The 23,228-nt window shown below is 37.0% G+C and overlaps 1 protein-coding gene across 12 annotated transcripts in view; it reads left to right on the top strand.

The window, feature by feature from the left end:
• The window catches only part of RBMS3 (RNA binding motif single stranded interacting protein 3), a 712,557-nt gene that overhangs the window by 195,158 nt on the left and 494,171 nt on the right, over positions 1-23,228 (top strand). For all 12 annotated transcript variants that reach the window (XM_032359702.1, XM_032359695.1, XM_032359728.1 and 9 more), the window contains one exon: positions 17,483-17,541. In XM_032359702.1, coding sequence (XP_032215593.1) covers positions 17,483-17,541 — 59 coding nt within the window. The remainder of the gene's footprint in view (positions 1-17,482; positions 17,542-23,228) is intronic.

The following is a 23,228-nucleotide window of genomic DNA, read 5'->3' as shown; positions in this document are numbered from 1 at the left end:
GATATACTACTTATTTCCCAAACAAGATAAAATCTTTTCTTAGTGGCCCCACTGTTGAGGCTATAGGGAGAGACCTCTCTACAAGCACACATACACAAAGACACATAAACACACAGATCTCAATGCTGCCTCATGTTATTTTTTGAGAAACATGTAATTTCTAAGAGGAAACAATGAACGTTAGCTCCAAAGATACTCATTGCAATATTAATTCTAAAACACCCAGCAGATACATACATTGGTAGCCATCCTCTGCCCACACCTTTTTTCTTTGGTAGTTGTCTGTTATGCTAACTTACAGTGTCTTCATGATCTGTATTCTCGAAACAAAAACAAGAGAGTAGAAATGTAGCACATGAGTTGTCACCTTTACATTCCTGAGGATATCTTTTGGTACTTGGTAACTATTGATTAAGAGAAAAGCAAATGAGTTTGTCAATTCCTGAAGTGATAGTGACGATTCCCTTTTACGTATATACACTATAAAATACATACAATATATATACACACATTATAGAATTATAAAGTAATGTATATACATTAAGTATATACATTATAAACCACCAAGTGAGGATCACTACTTTTTTCATGCCCGCTTGTCTCGGTGCGGCTTATACTGTTAACATTGTCTAACATTAGTGAAAGATTTTTGTATTAAATACATTGATTTTGGCATTGCTTATTCTTAAAAGTCATCTAGAAAGTCCTTAAAAGCCCTAGTACTGGATACAAGATTATATAGGTGGTATGACTATATGAAACACATAAATAAGAACAAACATATGTAGAAAAGGAAATTAACCAATATAGTAAGTGTTTGTGTGGTGAGATTATGAATAATTTCCTCTTCCTATTTTTTTCCCTACACTTTCCAAATCTGACTTTATGAGATATATTACCTCTATAATGGAGAAAATAATCAATTTATTAAAATGTCAGTACTCGGGTGAGGAGTGGGCTAAAGACTATTAATAGAATTTCAATTTTATGGGCATGACATGTTGCTTTTCATTACATTTAGTGTTAAGAAAAGTGGAACCAATTATGCTCTCATGCATATGAAAAATACGTGCCATCTAAACGTATCAACTTTTACTTTGGCTTACCAGTGGTTAAGTTTAAGACAAGTGAACAAGAGGCCACCTCCTGAGCAGAATATATTACATCTTATCTGTATAGATACATCTAGGTGAAGTCCTTTTGTGTAATACACATCTGTAACCATAACACATGTGGGGAACAGCTGAATTTTTCTTACATTTTCCTTTTAGCCCATGACCTTCTCAAGTGTCATAGGTGTGTTCTTTTCATGCAAGACATTTCCCAGTGGAATGAAAGGAATGCACTCAGGAGTGTGTGTGTGTAACTGCAGTAATAATGTCAGGGTTAAGGCAAATGAGCCAGAAGTCACTGAGCTAAACAAATTTTATAATCTACAGACTTTTTAAATTATGTTTTTGGAACTATTTATAAAAGCACCCTGAATTTTCTGACCATTAAATAATTGAAAGATTGATCATTACCCCAGCAACTACTATTTTTGAGTATCGGCTATAAGCTTTTCATTAAGCCAGAAGGCTTAACATGAATTCTTTTATTAAGTCTTCCCCCTTACCTGGTGTGATAGTGATATGTATTTTACATATAATTTTAAAAGTACTAATGCTAATACAGAGACACTATAAAACAAATAATCCTCAGGCAGGTAATTGGATTTTTCCATTGGTTTATGTTATTATGAGTTATTTGAATATCCACTGGACAGTGGGTATACTGCTGTTGATCAAAGAACTGGATCCTTTGGGGTGACACAGAGCAGCTTTATCCAGTATACCTCTGACAACTTATTTTATTTTTTTTATTAACATGTCTGTGAGTCATCAGGCATATGCACTTCACAGCACTCACTGTAGCACATACCCTCCCCAATGTCCATAACCCATCCATCTTCTCCATATCCCCCTCCCCCCAGCAACCCTCAGTTTGTTTCGTGAGATTAAAAGTCTGTTATGGTTTGTCTCACTCCTGATCCCATCTTGTTTCATTTTTTCCCTTCCTACCCTCCATAGCCCCCTGTTCTGCTTCTCAAATTCCTCATATCAGAGAGATAATATGATAATTGTCTTTCTCTAATTGACTTATTTCACTCAGTGTAATACCCTCTAGTTCCATTCATGTTCTTGCAAATGGCAAGTTTTCATTTCTTTTGATAGCTGCGTAGTATAGCTGCACTGTATATATATATACCACATCTTCTTTATCCATCTGTTGATGGACATCTAGGTTCTTTCCATATTTTGGCTATTGTGAATATTGCTGCTATAAACATTTGGGTGCACGTGCCCCTTCGGATCCCTACATTTGTATCTTTAGGGTAAATCCACAAGAGTGTGATTGTTGGGTTTTAGGGTAGCTCTATTTTCAACTTTTTGAGGAACTTCCATGCTGTTTTCCAGAGTGGCTACACCAGTGTGCGTTCCCATCAACAGTGTAGGAGGGTTCCCCTTTCTCCACATCCTCACCAACATCTGTCATTTCCTGACTTGTTAATTTTAGCCATTCTGACTGATGTTGAGGTGGTATCTCACTGTGGTTTTAATTTGTATTTCCCTGATACAGAGTGATGTTGAACACTTTTTCATGTGTCTGTTGGCCATGTGGATGTCTTCTTTGCAGAAATGTCTGTTCATGTCTTCTGCCCATTTCTTGACTGGATGATTTGTTCTTTGGGTGTTGAGTGTGATAAGTTCTTTCTAGATTTTGGATACTAGCCCTTTATCTGATATGTCGTTTGCAAATATCTTCTCCCATTCTGTCAGTTGTCTTTTGGTTTGTTGACTGTTTCCTTTCCTATGCAAAAGATTTTCATCTTGATAAAGTCTCAATAGTTCATATTTGCCCTTGCTTCCCTTGCCTTTGGCGATGTTTCTAGGAAGAAGTTGCCATGGCTGAGGTCAAAGAGGTTGCTGCCTGTGTTTTCCTCAAAAATTTTGATGGATTCCTGTCTCACATTGAGGTCCTTCATCCATTTTGAGTCTATTTTTGTGTGGTGTAAGGAAATGGTCCTTGTCTGGTGTCAGGAATTGGTCCAGTTTCATTCTTCTGCATGTGGCTGTCCAATTTTCCCAACACCGTTTGTTGAAAAGACGGTCTTTTTTCCAGTGGACATTTTTTCCTGCTTTGTCAAAGTTTAGTTGAGTGTAGAGTTGAGGGTCCATTTCTGGGCTCTCTTTTCTGTTCCATTGATCTGTATGTTTGTTTTTGTGCCAGTACCATCCTGTATTGATGATGAGAGCTTTGTAATAGGGCTTGAAGTCTAGAATTGTGACGCTGCCAACTTTTCAACATTCCTCCGACTATTCAGGATCTTTTCTGGCTCCATATAAATTTTAGGATTATTTGTTCCATTTCTTTGAAAAAAAATTGATGGTATTTTGATAGGGATTGCATTAAATGTGTAGATTGCTTTAGGTTGCATAGAAATTTTCACAATATTTGCTCTTCCAATCCATGAGCATGAAACATTTTTCCATTTCTTTGTGTCTTCCTCATTTTCTTTCACGTGTACTTTATAGTTTTCTGAGTACAGATTCTTTGCCTCTTTGGTTAGATTTATTCCTAGGTGTCTTATGGTTTGGGATATAATTGTAAATGGGATTGACTCCTTAATTTCTCTTTCTTCTGTCTTGTTAATGTATATGAATGCAATTGATTTCTGTGCATTGATTTTATATCCTGACACATTACTGAATTCCTGTGTGAGTTCTAGCAGTTTTGGAATGGAGTCTTTTGGGCTTTCCAGATAAAGTATCATATCATCTGCAAGGAGTAAGTGTTTGACTTCTTCTTTGGTGATTTGGATGCCTTTAATTTCTTTTTGTTGTCTGATTGCTGAGGCCAGGACTTCTAGTACTATGTTGATTATCAGTGGTAATAGTGGATATCCCTGCCGTGTTCCTGATCTTAGGGGAAAAGCTCTCGGTTTTACCTCATTGAGAGTAATATTTACTGTGGGTTTTTCATTGATGGCTTAAGATGATATTGAGGTATGTACCCTCTATGCCTACACCGTTTTGATCAAGAAAGGATGCTGTACTTTGTCAAATGCTTTTAAGCATCTATTGAGAGTATCATGGTTATTATTCTTTCTTTTATTATGTATTGTATCACACTGATTGACTTGCAGATGTTGAACCAAGCTTGCAACCCAGGAATAAATCTCCCTTGGTTGTGGTGAATAATCATTTTAATGTACTGTTGGATCCTATTGGCTAGTATTTTGATGAGAATTTTCACATCTGTGTTCATCAAGGATATTGGTCTGTAATTCTCTTTTTTGATGGGGACTTTGTCTGGTTTTGGGATCAAGGTAATGCTTTACTCATAAAATGAGTTTGGAGGTTTTCCTTCCATTTCTATTTTTTGGGGACAGTTTCAGGGGAATAAGTATTAGTTCTTCTTTAAATATTTTGTAAAATTCCCTTGGGAAGCCATCTGGCCCAGGGCTCTTGTTTATTGGAAGATCTTTGGTTACTGCTTCATCTCCTTACTAGTTATGAGTCTGTTCAGGTTTTCTATTTCTTCCTGGTTCAGTTTTGGTAGTTTATATGTCTCCAGGAATTCATCCATTTCTTCCAGATTGTCAAATTGGCAGGTGTATAGTTGCTCATAATATATTCTTATAATTGCTTGTATTTCTTTGGTGTTGGTTGTAATTTCTCTTCTTTCATTCACGACTTTATTAATTTGGGTCCTTTCTCTTTTCTTTTGGATAAGTCTGGCCAGGGTTTTATCAATCCTATTCATTCTTTCAATGAACTAGCTCCTAGTTTCGTTGATTTGTTCGACTATTTTTTTGGTTTCTATTTCATTGATTTCTACTCTGATCTTTATTATTTCTCTTCTCCTGCTGGGCTTAGGCTTTCTTTGCTGTTCTTTCTCCAGCTCCTTTAAGCATAGGGTTAGGTTATGTAATTGAGACCTTTCCTGTTTCTTGAGAAAGGCTATATATTTTCCTCTCAGGACTGCCTTTGCTGTGTCCCACAGATTTTGAACAGTTGTGTTTTCATTATCATTTGTTTCTATGAATTTTTTCAATTCCTTTAATTTCCTGGTTGACCCATTAATTCTTTAGTAGGATGCTCTTCAGCCTCCATGTATTTGGATTCTTTCCAAATTTCTTCTTGTGATTGAGTTCCAGTTTCAGAGCACTGTGGTCAGAAAATATGCAGGGAATGATCTCAAACTTTTGGTACCTGTTGAGACCTGATTTGTGACCCAGGATGTGATCTGTTCTGGAGAATGTTCCATGTGCACTAGAGAAGAATGTGTATTCTGTTGCTTTGGGATGAAATGTTCTGACTATATCTGTGATGTCCATCTGGTCCCATGTGTCATTTAAGGCCTTTATTTCCTTGTTGATCTTTTGCTTGGATGATCTGTCCATTGCAGTGAGAAGGGTGTTAAAGTCCCCTACTCTTATTGTATTATTGTTGATGTGTTTCTTTGATTTTGTTATTAATTGGCTTATATAGTTGGCTGCTCTCATGTTAGGGGCATAGATATTAAAAATTATTGGATCTTCTTGTTGGACAGACCCTTTGGGTATGATATAGTGTCCTTCCTCATCTCTTATTATAGTCTTTGGCTTAAAGTCTAATTTATCTGATATAAGGATTGCCACCCCAGCTTTCTTTTGATGTCCATTAGCATGGTAAATTGTTTTCCACACCCTCACTTTAAATCTGGAGGTGCTTTTGGGTCTAAAATGAGTTTCTTGTAGACAGCATATTTATGGGTTTTGATTTTTTAACATTATGATACCCTGGGTTTTTTGATTGGGACATTTATCCCATTTACATTCAGGGTAACTATTGAAAGATACAAATTTAGTGCCATTGTAGTGCTGGTAAGGTGATTGTTACTGTATATTGTCTCTGTTCCTTTCTGGTTAACTACTTTTAGACTCTCTCTTTGCTTAGAGTACCCCTTTCAATATTTCCTGGAGGGCTGGTTTGGTGTTTGCAAATTCTTTTAATTTTTGTTTATCCTGGAAGCTTTTTATCTCTTCTTCTATTTTCAATGATAGCCTAGCTTGATATAGTATTCTTGGCTGCATGTTTTTCTCTTTTAGTGCTCTCAATATATCATGCCAGTTCTTTCTGGCCTGCCAGGTCTCTGTGGATAAATCTGCTGCCAATCTAATATTTTTACTATTGTATGTTATAGACTTCTTTTCCCAGGCTGCTTTCAGGATTTTCTCTTTGTCACTAAGACTTGTAAATTTTACTATTAGATGATGGTGTGTGGACCTATTTTTATTGATTTTGAGGGAGTTCTCTGTGCCTCCTAGATTTTCATGCTTATTCCCTTTGCCATGTTAGAGAAATTTTCTACAATAATTCACTCCAACATACCTTCTATCCCCCTCTCTCTTGCTTCTTCATCTGGAATCCCAATTATTCTAATATTATTTTGTCTTATGATATCCCTTATCTCTTGAATTCTCCCCTCCTGATCCAATAGTTGTTTGTCTCTCTTTTACTCAGCTTTTTTATTCTCCGTCATTTGGTCTTCTATATCACTAACTCTCTCTTCTGCCTCATTTATCCTAGTAGTAAGAGCCTCTATTTTTTATTGTACATCATTAATAGCTTTTTTTATTTCAGCTTAGTTTGATTTTATTTCTTTTATTTCCCCAGAAAGAGCTTTTATTTCTCCAGACAGGATTTCTCTAATATCTTGCATGCCTTTTTCGAGCCCAGCTAACATCTTGAGAATTGTCATTCTGAACTCTAGATCTGGCATATTACCAATGTCCATATTGATTAGGTCCCTTGCCTTCGGTACTGCCTCTTGTTATTATTTTATTATTATTATTATTATTATTATTATTATTTTGTGGTGAGTTTTTCCACCTTGTCATTTTATCTGGATAAGAATATATGAATGAGAGAATAAAATACTAAAAGGGTAGCAAAGACCCCAGAAAAATGTATGCTAAGCAAATCAAAAGAGATCTGAAACCTGAGGGAGAAGAAAGGGGAATAAAAAGAAGTTTTTTTTTTTAAATTAAAAAAGATATATATTCAACTGATGAATAGAACAGAGCCACCAACTTGATTTGGGGTGTATTTTGCTCTCTTAGAAGAAACTACCTCCCATAATTTTAAAGAAAGAAAAAACGTATATATATACAAAAATAAGGGTAAGCACAATGATGGGATAGAATATGACTGTAAAGATGGACATTAAAAAAAATTCTAAAAAAGGAAATTAATAAGATAAGTTGGTTGAGAAAAGAAATTGGAGAGAATTTTCTTGGGCTTTAGACTAGAACAAAGCCCTGTGTTAGATTTAGGGTATATTTTGATCTATTACAAGAAATTGCTTCCCAAAATTTTTTAGGAAAAAAAAAGCCCTATATGTATCCAAAGAATAATGTAAGATACAATGAAGGATAAAATATGACTATAATAATGAAGGTTTAAAAAGTTTTTTTTTTTTTAGAAAGGTATTGTTAAGATAAACTAGTTAAAAAATGTTAAAAGAGGTAAGAGGCAAAGTTTAAAAAATTAGAATAAGAAAAAAATTAAAAATATAATTAACTTTGTAAGACTGAAGAATCATGGGGAAAAAGTTATGAATTCCATGCTTTGCTTTTCCCTCCTCTGGAATTCCACTGTTCTCCTTGATCTCTGAGCATGATCTTGGCTGGATGTTCTTGTTGCTCTTCTGAGGGAGGGACCTGTTGCTGTGATTTTCAAATGTCTTTGCTCAAGGTAGAATTGTGCTACCCTGCCAGGAGCGGGGCTAAGTAATCTGCTCAGGTTCACTCTTGGGAGCTTTTGTTCCTGAACACTTTCCATAGAGGTCTGGAGGATGGGAACAAAAATGGTGGCTTTCCAATCTCCAGCCCAGAGAAGCCAAGAACTCAGGGCCCCACCCCTCAGTGTGTCCTTGGAGAAAAGCAGTCAATTCCTCCTGTCTCCCTGGTGTTTGGCCGTGCTCTGAGCTCACCCAGCCTGTGACCAAGCATTTCTGTCTTTGGCACATGGCCCCATTTGGTGTCTCCAAACCCAGCAGATTCCTGCCACCAGAGAAGGAAGGTGAGTCTCCCTTTATCTGCCACTTCTGGGGTCCCTGCTCAAAGAACAGTGGCCCAACTATGCCACAGATCATGGTTTAAGGGAACCCCAACCTAAGAACTCACTCCTCAACTCTGTCTCTGTAGCCGACTTCCCTGCTCTGATACCTGTGAGCTCTGCTACATTCAGACAGTCCCAATCCTTCTGTGACCCCGCAGGACCTGAAACCACACTGCCCCATGAAGTATCCACCCCTACCTAGCCTTGGAGCAATGTCCCTCAGTGGAGCAGACTTTTAAAAGTTTGAGTTTTGTGCTCCATTGTTCCACCACTTGCCGGGAGCCAACCCCTCTCCCCATGGTCTATCTTCCCATTGCTTCAGATTCACTTCTCCACACGTCCTACCTTTCAGAAAGTGGTCCATTTTCTGTTTCTAGAATTGCTGCTCTTCTTCTCTTTGATCTTCTGTTGGGTTTATAGGTGTTTAGAATGGTTTGATAACTATCTGCAACCAGATGTCATCTCAATCTGCTACTCCTCTGCCATCTTGACCCAGGTCTGGAATTTTGAACTAAAGTAGTGGATGCTGGTACAAAGTTAGAAGGTAAAAGCCTTTGGGAAGATAGTGGCGGAAGCATTGACATGGTTGAGTCTGGAGAATAGGCTGAACCATCATTAGGGATTATCAGGAGGAGACTGACCTAACCATCATTAGGGATTATCAGGAGGAAGCACTGACATGGTTGAGTCCGGAGAATAGGCTGAACCATCATTAGGGATTATCAGGAGGAGACTGAGCAAGTGAAGAAGAAATTGTGAATTGAATCAGAGTATAAATGAGAAGTCATAGGAGTGCTAAGGCATGTGCTTCCTAAGTGGGTTTTGGCAAACATTTAAACTGTGACATGCTGGCTCTACCAAATTCAAGGGGCAGCTGGCTGGCTTAGTCAGTAGAGTATTTGACTTTTGATCAAAGAGTGCTGAGTTCGAGCCCCACATGTTGTGTAGATTTTACTTAAAAACAAAACAAGAGAAATTTTACCCAAGTGATCATTTTTATGCCATAAAATAAATATAAAAACAACAAAGCATAAGGCAGAATTTAGTAATAGAACAGGAGGAATGTCAACATGCCACACATTGTAGTAGGTGTTTTAACACACACTGTTTTATTTCATCTTTATAGTCATTTCTGAAAGCAGATCCTACAGATCAGGAAAACTGGGGTACTGAGGCATTGAGTAACTTTTCCCACATCATAGGCATAGTGGGGTTCAGATTCCAGTCCATATTAATTGAGCAAAAGCCCATTTTCTTTCACATTAGTGGACCAAATTTTAAAGAATGTTCAACATGCTGAAATGTGCTATGATCAGTTGCAGAAAGTACACAAAAGATGTGATTTCAATCGTGTTTGCATGGAAACCCCTTTCTCACAAGCTTTCACTAAGAAGTTAGGGTATATACCCAAACTATGAATCCAAAATATATAATCTAAAGTGTAGCGCAAGGGTTACAAACTCTAAGAACCAGCAACTTAATGATTTTGTTTTGTTTTGTTTTATGTTAGAATTTGAAAGTATTCATCTTTGGTCTGGTATATTTGCTCCACATTTATACCCATTTCTAATTAAAGAACCAGCTTTTGCACTAACCAATTCTAATCATCTGCTTGCCAGTTTTTTTCACTATATTAGCAGTCTAATTCAATCAAACTACAAGTTAGCCACTAGTTATTTTAAGTGAAGGAAGAGAGTTAACATAGACATGGCCCATGTGTTTTCATTGGATTTTCTTTCTAAAAAGTACCTGAAAAAATTCCAAACCAACTCTACGTGGGTTTTAAGTAGTGATTATGTTGGCTATTTTAAGCAAAAACTCTGACAAAAAATTATAGTCTGCCTTTTTAACATGGAATATCATTTGATCAAAGGCAAATATTGTTTCCAGTTTTGAAAGTAGTTTTCCGTGTCTGCAGAAAGCTCCCTTAGTCTCTGGAGCCTTGCAAGTAACTAACCACACGTGCTTTGCTGTTGGTGTGTTATTCTCTTGAAGTGGTGGTTCTCAAAACACTATCTACCTATATTAATGTCACCTGGGATCGTGTTAGAAACGCAAATTCTTCAGACCCAACTTCTACCTATTGAATCAGTATTTCTAGGAGTAGGGCCTTGTGATCTGTGTGTTAATAAGCCCCTCCAAGAGACTGTAGGGCAGATTAGCCTTCAAGGACTGTTGTCTTAGAGTCGGTCAGATTGTAAATGTAGTGTTAGAGCCACAGAATTTTGGTGAGACTATTTTAGTGTGAAAATAGTAATTTACCGGGGCGCCTGGGTGGCTCAGTGGGTTAAGCCTCTGCCTTCGGCTCAGGTCATGATCTCAGGGTCCTGGGATCAAGCCTTGCATGGGGCTCTCTGCTCAGCAGGGAGCCTGCTTCCCCCTCTCTCTCTGCCTGCCTCTCTGCCTACTTGTGATCTCTCTCTGCCTGCCTCTCTGCCTACTTGTGATCTCTCTCTTTCTCTCTCTCTCTGTCAAATAAATAAATAAAATATATAAAAAAAAAGAAAATAGTAATTTACCAAATAATACACTGGTGTAAAAAATAAACTTTTTTGGAGAAATTATTTTAATTATCCCAAAGAAGTACAAAAAGCTTCTGATTGCCAAAATAGTGCCCTTTCTTCAAACACTTCCTCTTTTGAGAAGTTTTCTTCAGTTCTCCCAACTGGAAACTCCTATTTTGTGTTCTTTGTAATGTGTTATTCTCAAGTTGTAAGTTAATAAATGACATTTTGGTTTGTGTAGTGAACTTGTGAAATTTACTTGGTGTGGATCCATGATTCAAGAGTTTGATTATCTCTGGGGTGGGCAAGGGAGGGAAAGAATGTCCAGACTATAAGGCCAAGAATTAGGTTCTAGATTATTAGTTGTCTGTTTTGGGTCATACTGGGATATTTCTTGGCCTTTGTCATCCACCCAAATGTTGTATGACAAAGAGGTTGGAGGTGTTAGGTTAGGGCTTGAAGGGACCAACTGCAAAATCATTGAGCAAAGCACTAAAAGGGGGAGAGTGGTCTGGATATTTTCATTTCTGTTCTTTATTCCAAAGCTTACCAGGCCTTGGATAGGTGTTATTGTATTAGTTTGCTAAGGCTGCCATAATAAAATATGGCACACTGGGTGGTTTAAATGACAAGAAATTTATATTCTTATAGTTCTGGAGGTGAGAAGTATGATATCCAGATGTTGGTGGGGCCTCTCTCCTTTGCTCACAAATGGCTGTCTTATGCCAGTGTCCTCACATGGTCTCTTCTTTGTGCCTATCTTTGTCCTAATCTATAAGGACACCAGTCATATTAGATTTTTAAATCCCATATGACCATATGACCATATCTAAAGGCTCTCTTCCAAACATGGATTACATTCTGAGGTGTGGGTGGTTAAGGCTTAACTGGTGGTTAAGACTTCAACACATGAGTTTTGAGGGGACATAGTTCAGCCCACCACAGTTATTGCTGGCTTTGGCGACTCAGTGGTAGATTGAGCTTGTTAATGTTTCAAACTATTATTGAGCTGTGGACTTCTCTTGTAGGTGAAACCTGACTGATGTGGCCCATCAAAGGAAAGGCCCCACCACATTCCTACTGGATCCCTAAAGCCATAGCTATAATCCATTAGCATCCCCAAATGCCAAAGAATGAATGAGCCATCTAGAAGTAGGCAAACAACCACATTTGCTGAAAGGATAATGTTTCATCCATTAAATAAATGCAATACCTTTTTTGAGTCTGGTATCAATACAGAAGGCATGTGAAAAATGAGTTAGCTGGGAGTTAATTGACTGTGGAGACTCTATTTTCAGTCTTTGCCTGTATTTTTTGAATTAATATACACAGTGGGTGATTCAGCAAAAGGATTTAAAAATAAATTCTTTATAGAAAGATCCCACCAATTTGATGTCTTCATAATGCATGAAGAGTAGACCCATAATAGCTCTATTTTCTTTTCAACTTTGGAAAATAAAAGATGCCATTAGTTCAAATTAGGCTTGTATGTGGAATAATCAAGTATATCAACAAACAGTTTGACCCAAATGCTGTTTAAGAATAAGAATAAATACCAGAAAGGGTTGGCTGTTCTTTAAAAAATTAAATGTAAAACTTCAATTGACAAGCTAGGGTAAAAGTGAGTTAATACTCAACACATAACTACATAAAACTCAGTTATGAAAACATAAAATATAATAATTGGATAGTTATTACAGATTGGCTAATGTTTTACAGAGTACTCTTAGAATGGAAAGAAAATGTTATTTGGGACCTGGCTGCATTTGGAGAATGCATGGGCACTCTGGATAGCTGGTGAATATGTAGGTATTATGTGGAGTCACATATTTTTATGTCCAAAAGCATCCTAGCAATGTGAATTAGGGGCTTCTCACATTGGCTTAGAAAAGGTGTTAAAGGTAAGAATCTTGATACTAAGTGTGTTCACTTCAATTTATTTGTTTCCCCCAAGAAGTTGAATCCCCCTGGAGGAAGTTGACTGTGGATAATCCTGTACCTCTTCTAGCTGTATGAAATGAAAGCATAGAAAAGTGAATTGGATTTTTCTGTAAGTTTCTAGCACAAGTGCTCAGGTGTCTATTTCCAGGCATCATCCTGAAATAATCTGGTCGCATATTTTGTGGCCATTATCAGATTTTGCTTTCTGCTCATGGGTGTCATTAAAAAAAAACAAAAACAAAAAAACACCACATGAATACTTAGGGTCTTTCTCTAAACCCAAAGAAGGGGAAGAGTAAAGAAGCGAGATAACTTATGTTTGGAAATACCTTTTTCCTCAGAAGTATTTTTTTCTTCAGAATGTGTGAAAATATGTTATTAGCCTGTTTAATAGTTTTTATTCTAGTACATTAGGATACTTTAACAAAACACTGGGAAGAAAGATTTGATATAATTCTTCACAGGTATATTACATAGGTGGCTTTTCTGTTTATGGCGGTTTGGATCTAAAAAGAAAAAAAAAAAAAAAGCCTAACTTTATTTACCTTCATCAGATGTTGACTTTGCAAAGCATAGAGAATACAGCACTAGCCATGCAGAAAGTACCTGTTTGTCACTGGGAGAGTTCAAACACGAACTGGAACCAATGGCCCATTAAATACCTTCTCTTGTTGTTTAAAGCATATCACCGCTTTGTGAAGTAATTGTTAATGCAACATACTGTAACTGAGCCAAAGAATCAAATTCCTTTAACTCTAGTCAGACTAGTGGCTGAGTCAGGTATTCTCAGTTGTGTTCCATTGTTTCATGATTGGGCACTCTCAGAAAGCCTTGCCTAGATTGTAATTAGGAATCGGGAAATCAAGAAATAGCATAATTTTGCTGTGTGTGTATGTATGTGTATGTGAGTGAGTGATTTTCCACTCACAGTAGCATTATAATGCTTCATGGGACATAAAACTTTGTTTTAGAAAAGAGTTGCTTGCCAAAATATTCACAAATGCTTTCCATAAAAAAGTATTTCCTTCCTTTCCATTTTTTTTTTGCTGTAATAAAATGACAGCTATTTTTTTTTTTACATATACTGCATTTAATAAAGGAAAAGAAAGACATCCTAGTAATATTGATACAGTAGGACAATATGCACATCATAGGCTAAAAGTCCCATTGGGAGATGTAATTTACTATGAGATACAGTAATTTTTAATTTCCTCTTTAAAAGATAGAGCTAAATTTTAATTTGGGAGGTACTTATATATAAAATTTTTAAGAGTAGCTTTAGAAACCAATTAAAAACGATTTTTGTCTTAAGGGTTTGTATGCCTGATGTGAGATGGTTATAAATATTTTAAATTCGTTTTTTTCCTTTAGTTTTTACTTCTGTATTAATAGTGCTTTGTGTGGAAAAAAATTTCAGCAAATGTTCCCTTTCTTCTCCCTTTTTGTTTTCTACACTAAGATACAAGCAGCCTTTCAAATGTTTACTTGCCTGACTAGCCCAAATCTAGCAAACATTACTGTTGTTAGTACGTACAGTTATAGAGGGGCACCTGGGCGTCTCAGTCAGGCTCTTGATTGTGACTCAGGTCATGATCTCAGGGTTGTGTGATCCAGCCCTGTGTAGGGAAATCTGTGCTCAGTGAGGAGTTTGCTTGAGATTCTCTCTTTTCTCTCTCCCTTTCCCTTCCCCGTGTTCATGTTCTTTCTCTGGAAAATAAATAAATAAATAAATAAATAAATAAATAAATAAATAGATTTTTAAAGGTCCAGCTATAGGTACCTTGAACCACTGTAGACTGAAGAGACCATGCAAATATGATAGTATTTTACTGGTTCTTTTCATAAAAGAGAAACTCTTGGGATGAAATAGAGCTTGAAGGAGAGGCTGTATGTGTCTGTTGGGATGCGGATGCTGGGGAATGACAAATTTTGGAAGAATTGTGCTTGTATAAGAATAGTTGTGAGGTAATAGACACTTCAGTAGTACCTAACAAACATACAAATAAACAACAGCTTTGAACCTATGAGTATTTGTATGGTTAAGGACAATGACAACATAGTTAATATAATCCCTAACATTAAAAATAACAATATAAATGGTAAATGAAAATTATCCTTTTCGCAAATAATTTTACCTTCCAAATTTCTTAGTGGAAGATTTTGACAGTCTAAGTAGTAATGTTTTAAGCTATCCTTTGGGACTCCCCCCTTCTATTTCTTAACCACCTCGGAGAAGGCCAAGGACTAAATATTTTTATATTTAACAGGAAGGAAATAATTACAAGAAGAGCTAATATTTAATGAGTACTTATTCTGTGCCGCCACTGTTATCATTTTAGGTAAACCCCATTTAACCCTTAGAACAAGCTTATGAGGTAGAGGTTATTATCATTTTATATATTTGTACATAGATGTACATATTTTAAATAGATAATCATCTAAATGAATATTTAAAAAATAGATTTATGTAATTATAGGTGGTGAGATGATACAAAGGATACATAAAGCTTACTTAGCCAAACGGATGTACCCGGGCTGAATAGCGATTTGAGCCATGACAGTTTGTCTCCGTAGCATATTCTTTTCACCACTGCACTAGATTGCCCTGGAGTTGAATACCTGGATTCCCGAAGACGTGATGATTGATTAAACTAGAAGGGTTGATATATACAGCATCTCTGTTTTGAAGGCAGTTGATATAATGGTTAAGCACTATACCAATCTTAAAAATCCCATATTCTGATCCCTCCTATAACTTTCACAAATTATGTGAATTTGATCAAGTTGCCGATCTTGTAACTTTGGCAAAGTGGTAGTAGACATTTACAGGCCCAGATCTCTTTGATTTATTTAGCTATAGAGTTATAGTTATCAAGGGGTAGAAAATGCAGTGGTACCAGGGATGCAGGTAGCTGAAATGTCAGGATTATGCTGGCAAAATCTACTCAATTAAGTTTTGGATAGCTTCATCCCAGTTCTGGCTTGCTTTAACAAAGGGCATGGAGGCGACTGGTGGGAATTACCTCAGACCCCTTCATCTAAATATATATAAATATTCTAATTCCTATTATCACCTATTGATAGGTCAGCTCATAATGATTTTCAAAGCTATTGGTGCTATCATTTTCATAATGACATTAATTCCATGAATTCCTAGAGGACTGTCAGTGCATCTTTGGTCAAATCATCTGAGAGGTGCCTGGGTGACTCAAACAGTTGAGTGTCTGACTTTTGATTTTGGCTCAAGTCATGATCTTGGGGTCATGATATCAAGCCTGTTGTTGGGGTATGTGCTGGGCATGGAGTGTACCGGAGATTTTCTTTCTCCCTCTCCCTCCCCCCAACCCTAGCTCAGGGGTGCTCTCCCTCTCTTTCTCTCAAAAAACAAAAATGCCAAAAACATCTGGGGGAAAAGAAAAAAAAAAAGAAGCAAAGCATTTTTAGCACAAAAATCTGGATTTAAAATTTAAAACTAAAAATATTTAGTTTCAAAACTAAAAATATTGATAAATGACCACCAAAATGCACCAAAGAATTAATGACATAATGAGAGGTATTATAAATGCAAAAGAGACAGTGATGATAGGGAACCTCGTTTATTCCGACATGGGACATTTACTCTTTGTCATATATACTCAAACTTCCTTAGGAACACAGAATTAAAAAAAAAAAAAAACAAAAAACAAAAACAAAAAACCTTGCCAGACACATTGGATATGGCTGAAATTTTGAACATAAGTACGAGTTGTTAGTAAACTTGGCACTTAAATTTGCATTATAATTTCTCCATGTTATGATGATTCAGAAGCATCCTTCATGGAATCCTAAAGAAGGACAGGGTTTTAGAAATTATCTTCTTCAGTCCTATCATTTATACCTTGGGAAACAAGCTTAAGGAGAGTGAGTTTCAGGGGTGCCTGGGTGTCTCAGTGGGTTAAGCCTCTGTCTTTGACTCAGGTCTTGATTTCAGGGTTCTGGGACTGAGCCCAACATCGGGCTCTTTGGTCAGTGGGGAGCCTTCTTCCCCCCTTCTCTGCCTGTCTCTCTGCCTACTTGTGATCTCTCTTTCTGTCAAATAAATAAATAAAACCTTTAAAAAAGAAAGAGAGAGTGAGTTTCATTCTCTATATTACCCATCTTTTAAAAAACAAAACCTACACTGGTTCTTCTGCAAGAGATGATAAAATAATCAATATATGTATTTATGGTAGAAACTTCATTGTCGATGAAGTAGCATTGTATTACTTGTATCATTCACTTATTTATAGCAAACATTTATTGAGCTCCTATTACATATGATGGCAGGCATTGAGAATACAAAACTCAGTCCTTCTCCTCAATTAACTTACAGTATGTGTTTAATAACAAAAAAATCCTATTTATCTTAGGAGCACTGCTAGGAAATCTCAGTATTTCAATTTACCACTCTCCCAAATCCTGAAAGGGAATTATTAGAATTCTCATGTTCACAGATGAAAAAAACAGCTTTGGAGAAGTTGTATTAAACTGCTCAGCATTGCCACACTAGGTCAGTGCCAGCCCTGGAAGTAAGCCCTGTTCAGCCTGGAGCCAAGGTCTGTGCTTTTCTCCAGCAATCCACAGTATGATTTACTTTGATCACAATCACACGCAACCCCCTTTCAGCCACCTATGACAGCCTGACAGGTCTATTTTTGAAGGCTCAACCCAGTGATTATGTAGGGAAGCGCATTCTCAAGTTATAGAGAAGAACTGGTGAAAAGAGATCATCCAGGTGTGAAATGGGAGTACAGAGCTTGTTTTTTTGGTTTATTCCTGCTCAATTGTGTGTACACCAATGTTCATTAAGGTATTTTAGGTGTCTTCATTGGGCTATAATAACATAGATTTCTCTCTCTCGCTCTCTTTCAGGTATGGAAAAATTGTATCCACAAAGGCAATTCTGGACAAAAACACAAATCAGTGCAAAGGTATGTGTAAGGGTGTCTGTACCATGGATTCTTACATTGGCTGCACCTCCAAGGCAGAGATCCAGGCATCAGCTGCACACTGATCACGATGTACAGTATATGGCAAACCTCTTTAATAATGCTGAAGCTTTGATGAGTTGTATTTCTACTAACATTGTTCATTAATTTTTTTCATTAACAAACAAAATGAAAATCACAAATCAGAACAAGTATCAAATTGCTTCAGCATAAAACTAAATTACCTCTTAACAACTTTGGGTTGTCTGATTTGAATGATATCATCAGTGATGCAAATTGATTTCCTATATAAAAATGAGGAACTCTGGGGAAAACTTCCCCATGCAAAGCACGTTTTAATTTATCTGTTCTTTAAAGCTTTTTCGCAACATTGGTTGACTAGGAATGAGTTTATGGATGGGCCCGTTGTGTCTAAACTTCTGCTGTCAGCCTCCCTCGGGATCTAAGTGGTATCCTATTAAGGCTTTTTTGTTTGCTTGTTTCCCCCTGGAAATATTTCTGAAGTTATTTGACTCTATCTGTGACTTGTGTTTCTTCATGTCTGGGAATCCCATACTCTTTCAAGGGTTGCAGTATATATTATTTGTGAAATCTGTATGGTTTCCCTTGCATGACTCAGTTCTTACTAGAAAATTGGAATGCTTCTTGTGACATATGTTATTTGTTGTTCCTGTAATCCAGCCTTTTTTGTAATACTGTCATCAAGAAGTACGGAGAGCCAAGATCATTCTAAATATTGCCCCTATTTCACATACAGATATAATGTGCATATGTTTTATGAACAGACCCTCATATACTAAAAATATATCCTAGCCTACTTGGGTAATGATTAGATCTATTCACCAATTTAAAAAAAAAAGCATTTTAGTCTCCTAAAAACTCACAAATGTGTTTAGTATTTAGGTACTATAAGACAAAAAATAATAAGACAGGTTCCTGTCATCTAATAGTTCAGTTTGAAAAGGAAACAAACAAGAAAATCAGGGAACTGGGCGCCTGCGTGGCTCAGTGGGTTAAGCCGCTGCCTTCGGCTCAGGTCATGATCTCAGGGTCCTGGGATCGAGTCCCGCATCGGGTTCTCTGCTCTGCGGGGAGCCTGCTTCCTCCTCTCTCTCTCTCTGCGTGCCTCTCTGCCTACTTGTGATCTCTCTGTGTCAAATGAATAAATAAAATCTTTTAAAAAAAAGAAAAAAAAAAAGAAAATCAGGGAACTAATCCTAACATGCTTACTAGAATCAGTGTTATGGGCCTAATACATATGAAAGTGTAACAGAGATATCCATAATAGACATAAACACCAAATACTGTGAGAGGAGAAGATAGAGATTTCTTTTGGGGGCATGAAGTTTATAAAGGCAAGTCAGAATGGATGAGCTTGAGAGAGGTCTGGGAAAAAGAATTTTAGTATGTAATTGCGCAGACCCCCATAGCTAGAATAGAAGAAACTCCTAACACTCCAATCCACATTTTCTTGTAATTGCTTAAGAGCCTTAAACTCAATTAAGATAGGACCTGTATAACCTAGAAAGCTTATCTTCAAAGGGATGTGTTGCAGGGAAATGTTTGGCCATCTGCTGGGAATGCTAGCAGAAAATATTAGAAAATCTCTCTCTTTGTTTTTATATCAACCTCCTCTGTGTGGTTTAGAACATATTAGGATATTTTTACAAATGCATATGTTTTAAATATATAAATGAATTATGGGTTTGCTGATACAACATATTTTTACTCATTGTAATATGGATTTAAAAAATGGTTTGGAGACTAGTGTCATAATAAGCACCAATAAATACAGAAGGGGATGGAGGGAGGGAAAGATGGACTAAAGGAGAGAAAGGAAGGGAGGAAGAGAGGGACCATGGGACCACCTAGGGAAATTATTTAACCCACTGAGCTGCCCAGGCGCCCCATCCTAGGGAAATCATTTAATAGAAGGGCAACCAAGGATGACATTATGGGCAGGCAGAGGGCTATTAGACCTTTTGCCCTGAGGGCACTGTGAAGAAAGCGGAGTGAACATGTTGTCATTATACATACACAAATAAAAACCTCCAGTTGCCTTTTCAGCATTTGGAGCCTGTGGATTATCCGTAGTGATTCTGATTCATAATCTTCCTCAAGTACACGGAGGTGGGTCTCCTAAAAATAAGCACTCATGATCAGAACGGTATTATTGTCACTTTCATGTTGAGGGAAAGTATTATTTTAATGACATTCTGAATCTTATTTAGATTATTCCTTTCAGAAAAATGGCCCTTGAAATGACTACTGTAGAAACAACACGCAGTTGGGAAGAGGCAGCAATTGTAGTTAGAAAAATTGTTTATAGTTGTCAATGATAAACATGGAAGTGCATTTCTAAGGTTAGAAGGAAGGTATGACATCATTGAGGCATTCAACGAACTGACGAAACAAGACATTGAAACGATCATCTAGGTCTTTATTGAAATAGCCAAGAATTGAAGCAGTAATAGTGTTGGGGAAGGTAACTGATCTAGAAGGTATTTGTGGAGCGCTAAGAGTGGTCATATCTGAGGATTCTATAGACAATAATGAAAATGAAGAGTCACTGGTTATAAGATTTTAATGATGAAAGATTCTAAATTGGAGATTTTAGGTAGGAGTGAAGGCAAATGGACTTAGGAGCAGGGAGGACTCACCACGTACAGGTCCATTGGGAGAAGAGATGTTAGAAAGGAAAAACAAGAAACAAAAACCAACAAACACTTGAGAAGGCTGCAAAGGAGCAGTGCCTTCAGGGTGAGTCAAGAAATAATCGGAAACATGCAAATTAAAGAAATTGGCAGTGATAATTTATATCCACTTAGGTAGCAACCATTATTTCATGTGGGTCATCCAGTGCTGTTTCCTGTCCCCATCTGGTCACCCGTCTTTGTTGGTATCATCCTAAATTCTCAGAGGCTTTTTAAAAAATCAGTTTGGAAAGAGCAATAAAGGGCATTTTTTAAAAAAGATTTTATTTATTTATTTGACAGAGAGAGAGATCACGAGGAGGCGGAGATGCAGGCAGAGAGAGAGGGAGAAGCAGGGTCCCTGCTGAGCAGAGAGCCCGATACAGGGCTTGATCCCAGGACCCTGAGACCATGACCTAATCTTACCCATTGAGGCTCAACCCACTGAGCCACCCATGCACCTCAATAAAAGGCATTTTATTGACACTGGTAATTACACTGAGAATGTTGCCCCAAATATTTTTATTTAAACAAATGTTTAAAGTACATGTAAATAGGCTCAGGCTGAGCACTCTTCCATTCTCTACAATGGACACAGATATAGGCAATCTCCCAATTCTAGCTTATGGAGCATATGCAAGTGATACAGCCATTACAATGACAGGAAAGAAGACTAAACTGTGTCAGATGATGAACATATTTATTATAGGAAGTTAAATTAATATAGAGGAATACAAAATCATGTGTAAAAGAAATACAGATCTAGGTAAATATTTGAGAGTTAAGTATGACTTATAGTTATGTCTGTGGTGAAGCCAGACTGCCTGGTTTGGACACTGCCTCTCCACTAAGTGAATTGTGTGATCTGTGGTAAATGACTCAACTTTCCTAGGTTCCTTAATTTCCCCATCTATAAAATAGTGATAATGATAATAATAATAATAATAATAATAATATGGCCTGACTTGAAGTTTAAGTGGGTCGTACATGGATAATACTCAACAATACAAAGTGTCAACTGTGGTATAATTTACTGGCAATGTTAGACAAAAAATATATCAAGGAGTGGGAATATGGGTGGTAGATTATTATTAACTTTACATCTCTTCAAATCTGTTGTATTTCCACACAAAACAAACAAAACCCACTTGGAAAAATGATCTGGTTTTAACTATATTTATGTTTTGTGGTTCTTTTTGTGAACTATGAGGGCCTATGACTTTATGTTTCTTTGTTTTTTGTAAAATAATGTCAGATGAAAACAGTAATGGATTGGGAGAGAATGTTATGTTTTGCTTTTTTAAATAATTGGCAGATATTGAGTTCTTCTTGACCATGGCTTTTTTAGGAAGGATGTGGAGTGGGTGAGATGGCTTTTTCAAGTAAAATCACTACGAGCATCGGACTTGTCATTAGAGAATGCAAATAGGGTGTGGTCTTCTCTGAGACACTTGCTTCTGAACCATTTGCAACTTCGCCTCCAGACTCAGGCTGTGCAATTAAAACCAAATCTTAGGAAGACAGGATTTATTTATTTTTGTTTTAAAATATATGGTATGAATTCAATTTTTCATGAGCTGTTGCACATGCAGTATATTACATGCAAGTTAGTGTTGAGTGGGGTGTGAAGAGGTACATTCACTAGTCTCCTTGGAGATGAAAAGAAAAAGCATCAAAATGAACCTTGATGTATTAGCCTAACCTCAGACTCTTACCCTAACTTAGCATCTGAAAGAAAGGCTTTTGTTTCCTCCCTGTGTATTATTCACACCCTGAAGTTCTGTACAGTAGACAGGCCCAGAGAAACACACTTGCTCTATTCTGGAAGGGGTCATAGAGAACTCTTTCAACATAACCTCTCGTTTTCAAGATTGTTCTTTCTTGGGTGGTGGCTGTGGCAGCTTTCATTCTATAAAATATGGCAACATAAAACAAAACAGTCACCATCAGGCCAAAATGACCAGAAATTGCTGAACAAAGCAGGCAACAGCTCCAGATGGAGAGTAATGAAAAGCAGACCACAGTTCATTCAGATACTCAAATGCAAGGACCAAATAAGGGCTATTGTATAAGTCACAGAGATTTGCACTGCATTGTTTTTTTGTTTGTTTGTTTTCTGCTTTTCTCCATATGTTTCCCTCTGGGTCCAGTATATTTACTAATTTAAAAAGCCAGGGAAAATCAAATGAAAGAAGCCATTGAAAACATAGTATAAATCTTCAATGAATTTACTTGTCTCTGCCTTTTCCTGCTTTTTAAGTTTGGCTTCTTCTGTACCTCTCACCATACCATTTTTTTCTGACAGGCTATGTGTTTAGAGCAGAGGGAATGAGTAATGGATATTCCATAGAAAGTTTCCATGCCTAATAGCCATAGGATATAAGCGTAGTTAGCGTGTGCCAAGCATACCAACTTCTAAGAGTTTGAAATACTCCCTTCTGCCTTTGTTGTCACAAGCTGGTTGAATTATATTTATGGAAGCTTATGTTGCCTTTAACATTTCATTGGACCCTTAAAATCAGAGTTGAAGACAAGTATCTCGAAGTTCTGAAATAATCCATGGAAGATATCATTCATTCTTTATTAAATGAAATCATAAATTGTTATTTCTTCTGTAAGAAAAATAATTTTGCATGTTCTACTAATTTTATAGAGAGGGATAGAACCCTCCTAGATTGTTTCAAGGTGGGGCGTGAACAAATCTTTCTGGCAGTTCTAGACACATGGCCCTGTTACACATTTTTAAAAATGACTTATTTATTCATTTTTAGAGAGAGAGGTAGGGGTAGGAGGGTGTAAGGGTAGAGGAAAAGAATCCCAAGCAGACTCTCTGCTGAGTGCAGAGCCTCATGTGGGGCTCAACCTCACAACCCAGACATCATGATCTGAGCCAAAATCAGGAGTCAGTCATCCAACAGACTGAGCCACTCAGGTGCCCTGCACTTTTTTTTTTTTTTTTAAGTATTTTAGGTAACT

The sequence above is a fragment of the Mustela erminea genome, chromosome 1, assembly GCF_009829155.1.
Source record: "Mustela erminea isolate mMusErm1 chromosome 1, mMusErm1.Pri, whole genome shotgun sequence".
Classification (NCBI taxonomy): domain Eukaryota; kingdom Metazoa; phylum Chordata; class Mammalia; order Carnivora; family Mustelidae; genus Mustela; species Mustela erminea.
The sequence above is the reverse complement of the archived record's forward strand: the minus strand, read 5'-3'. Positions and strand labels throughout refer to the sequence as shown.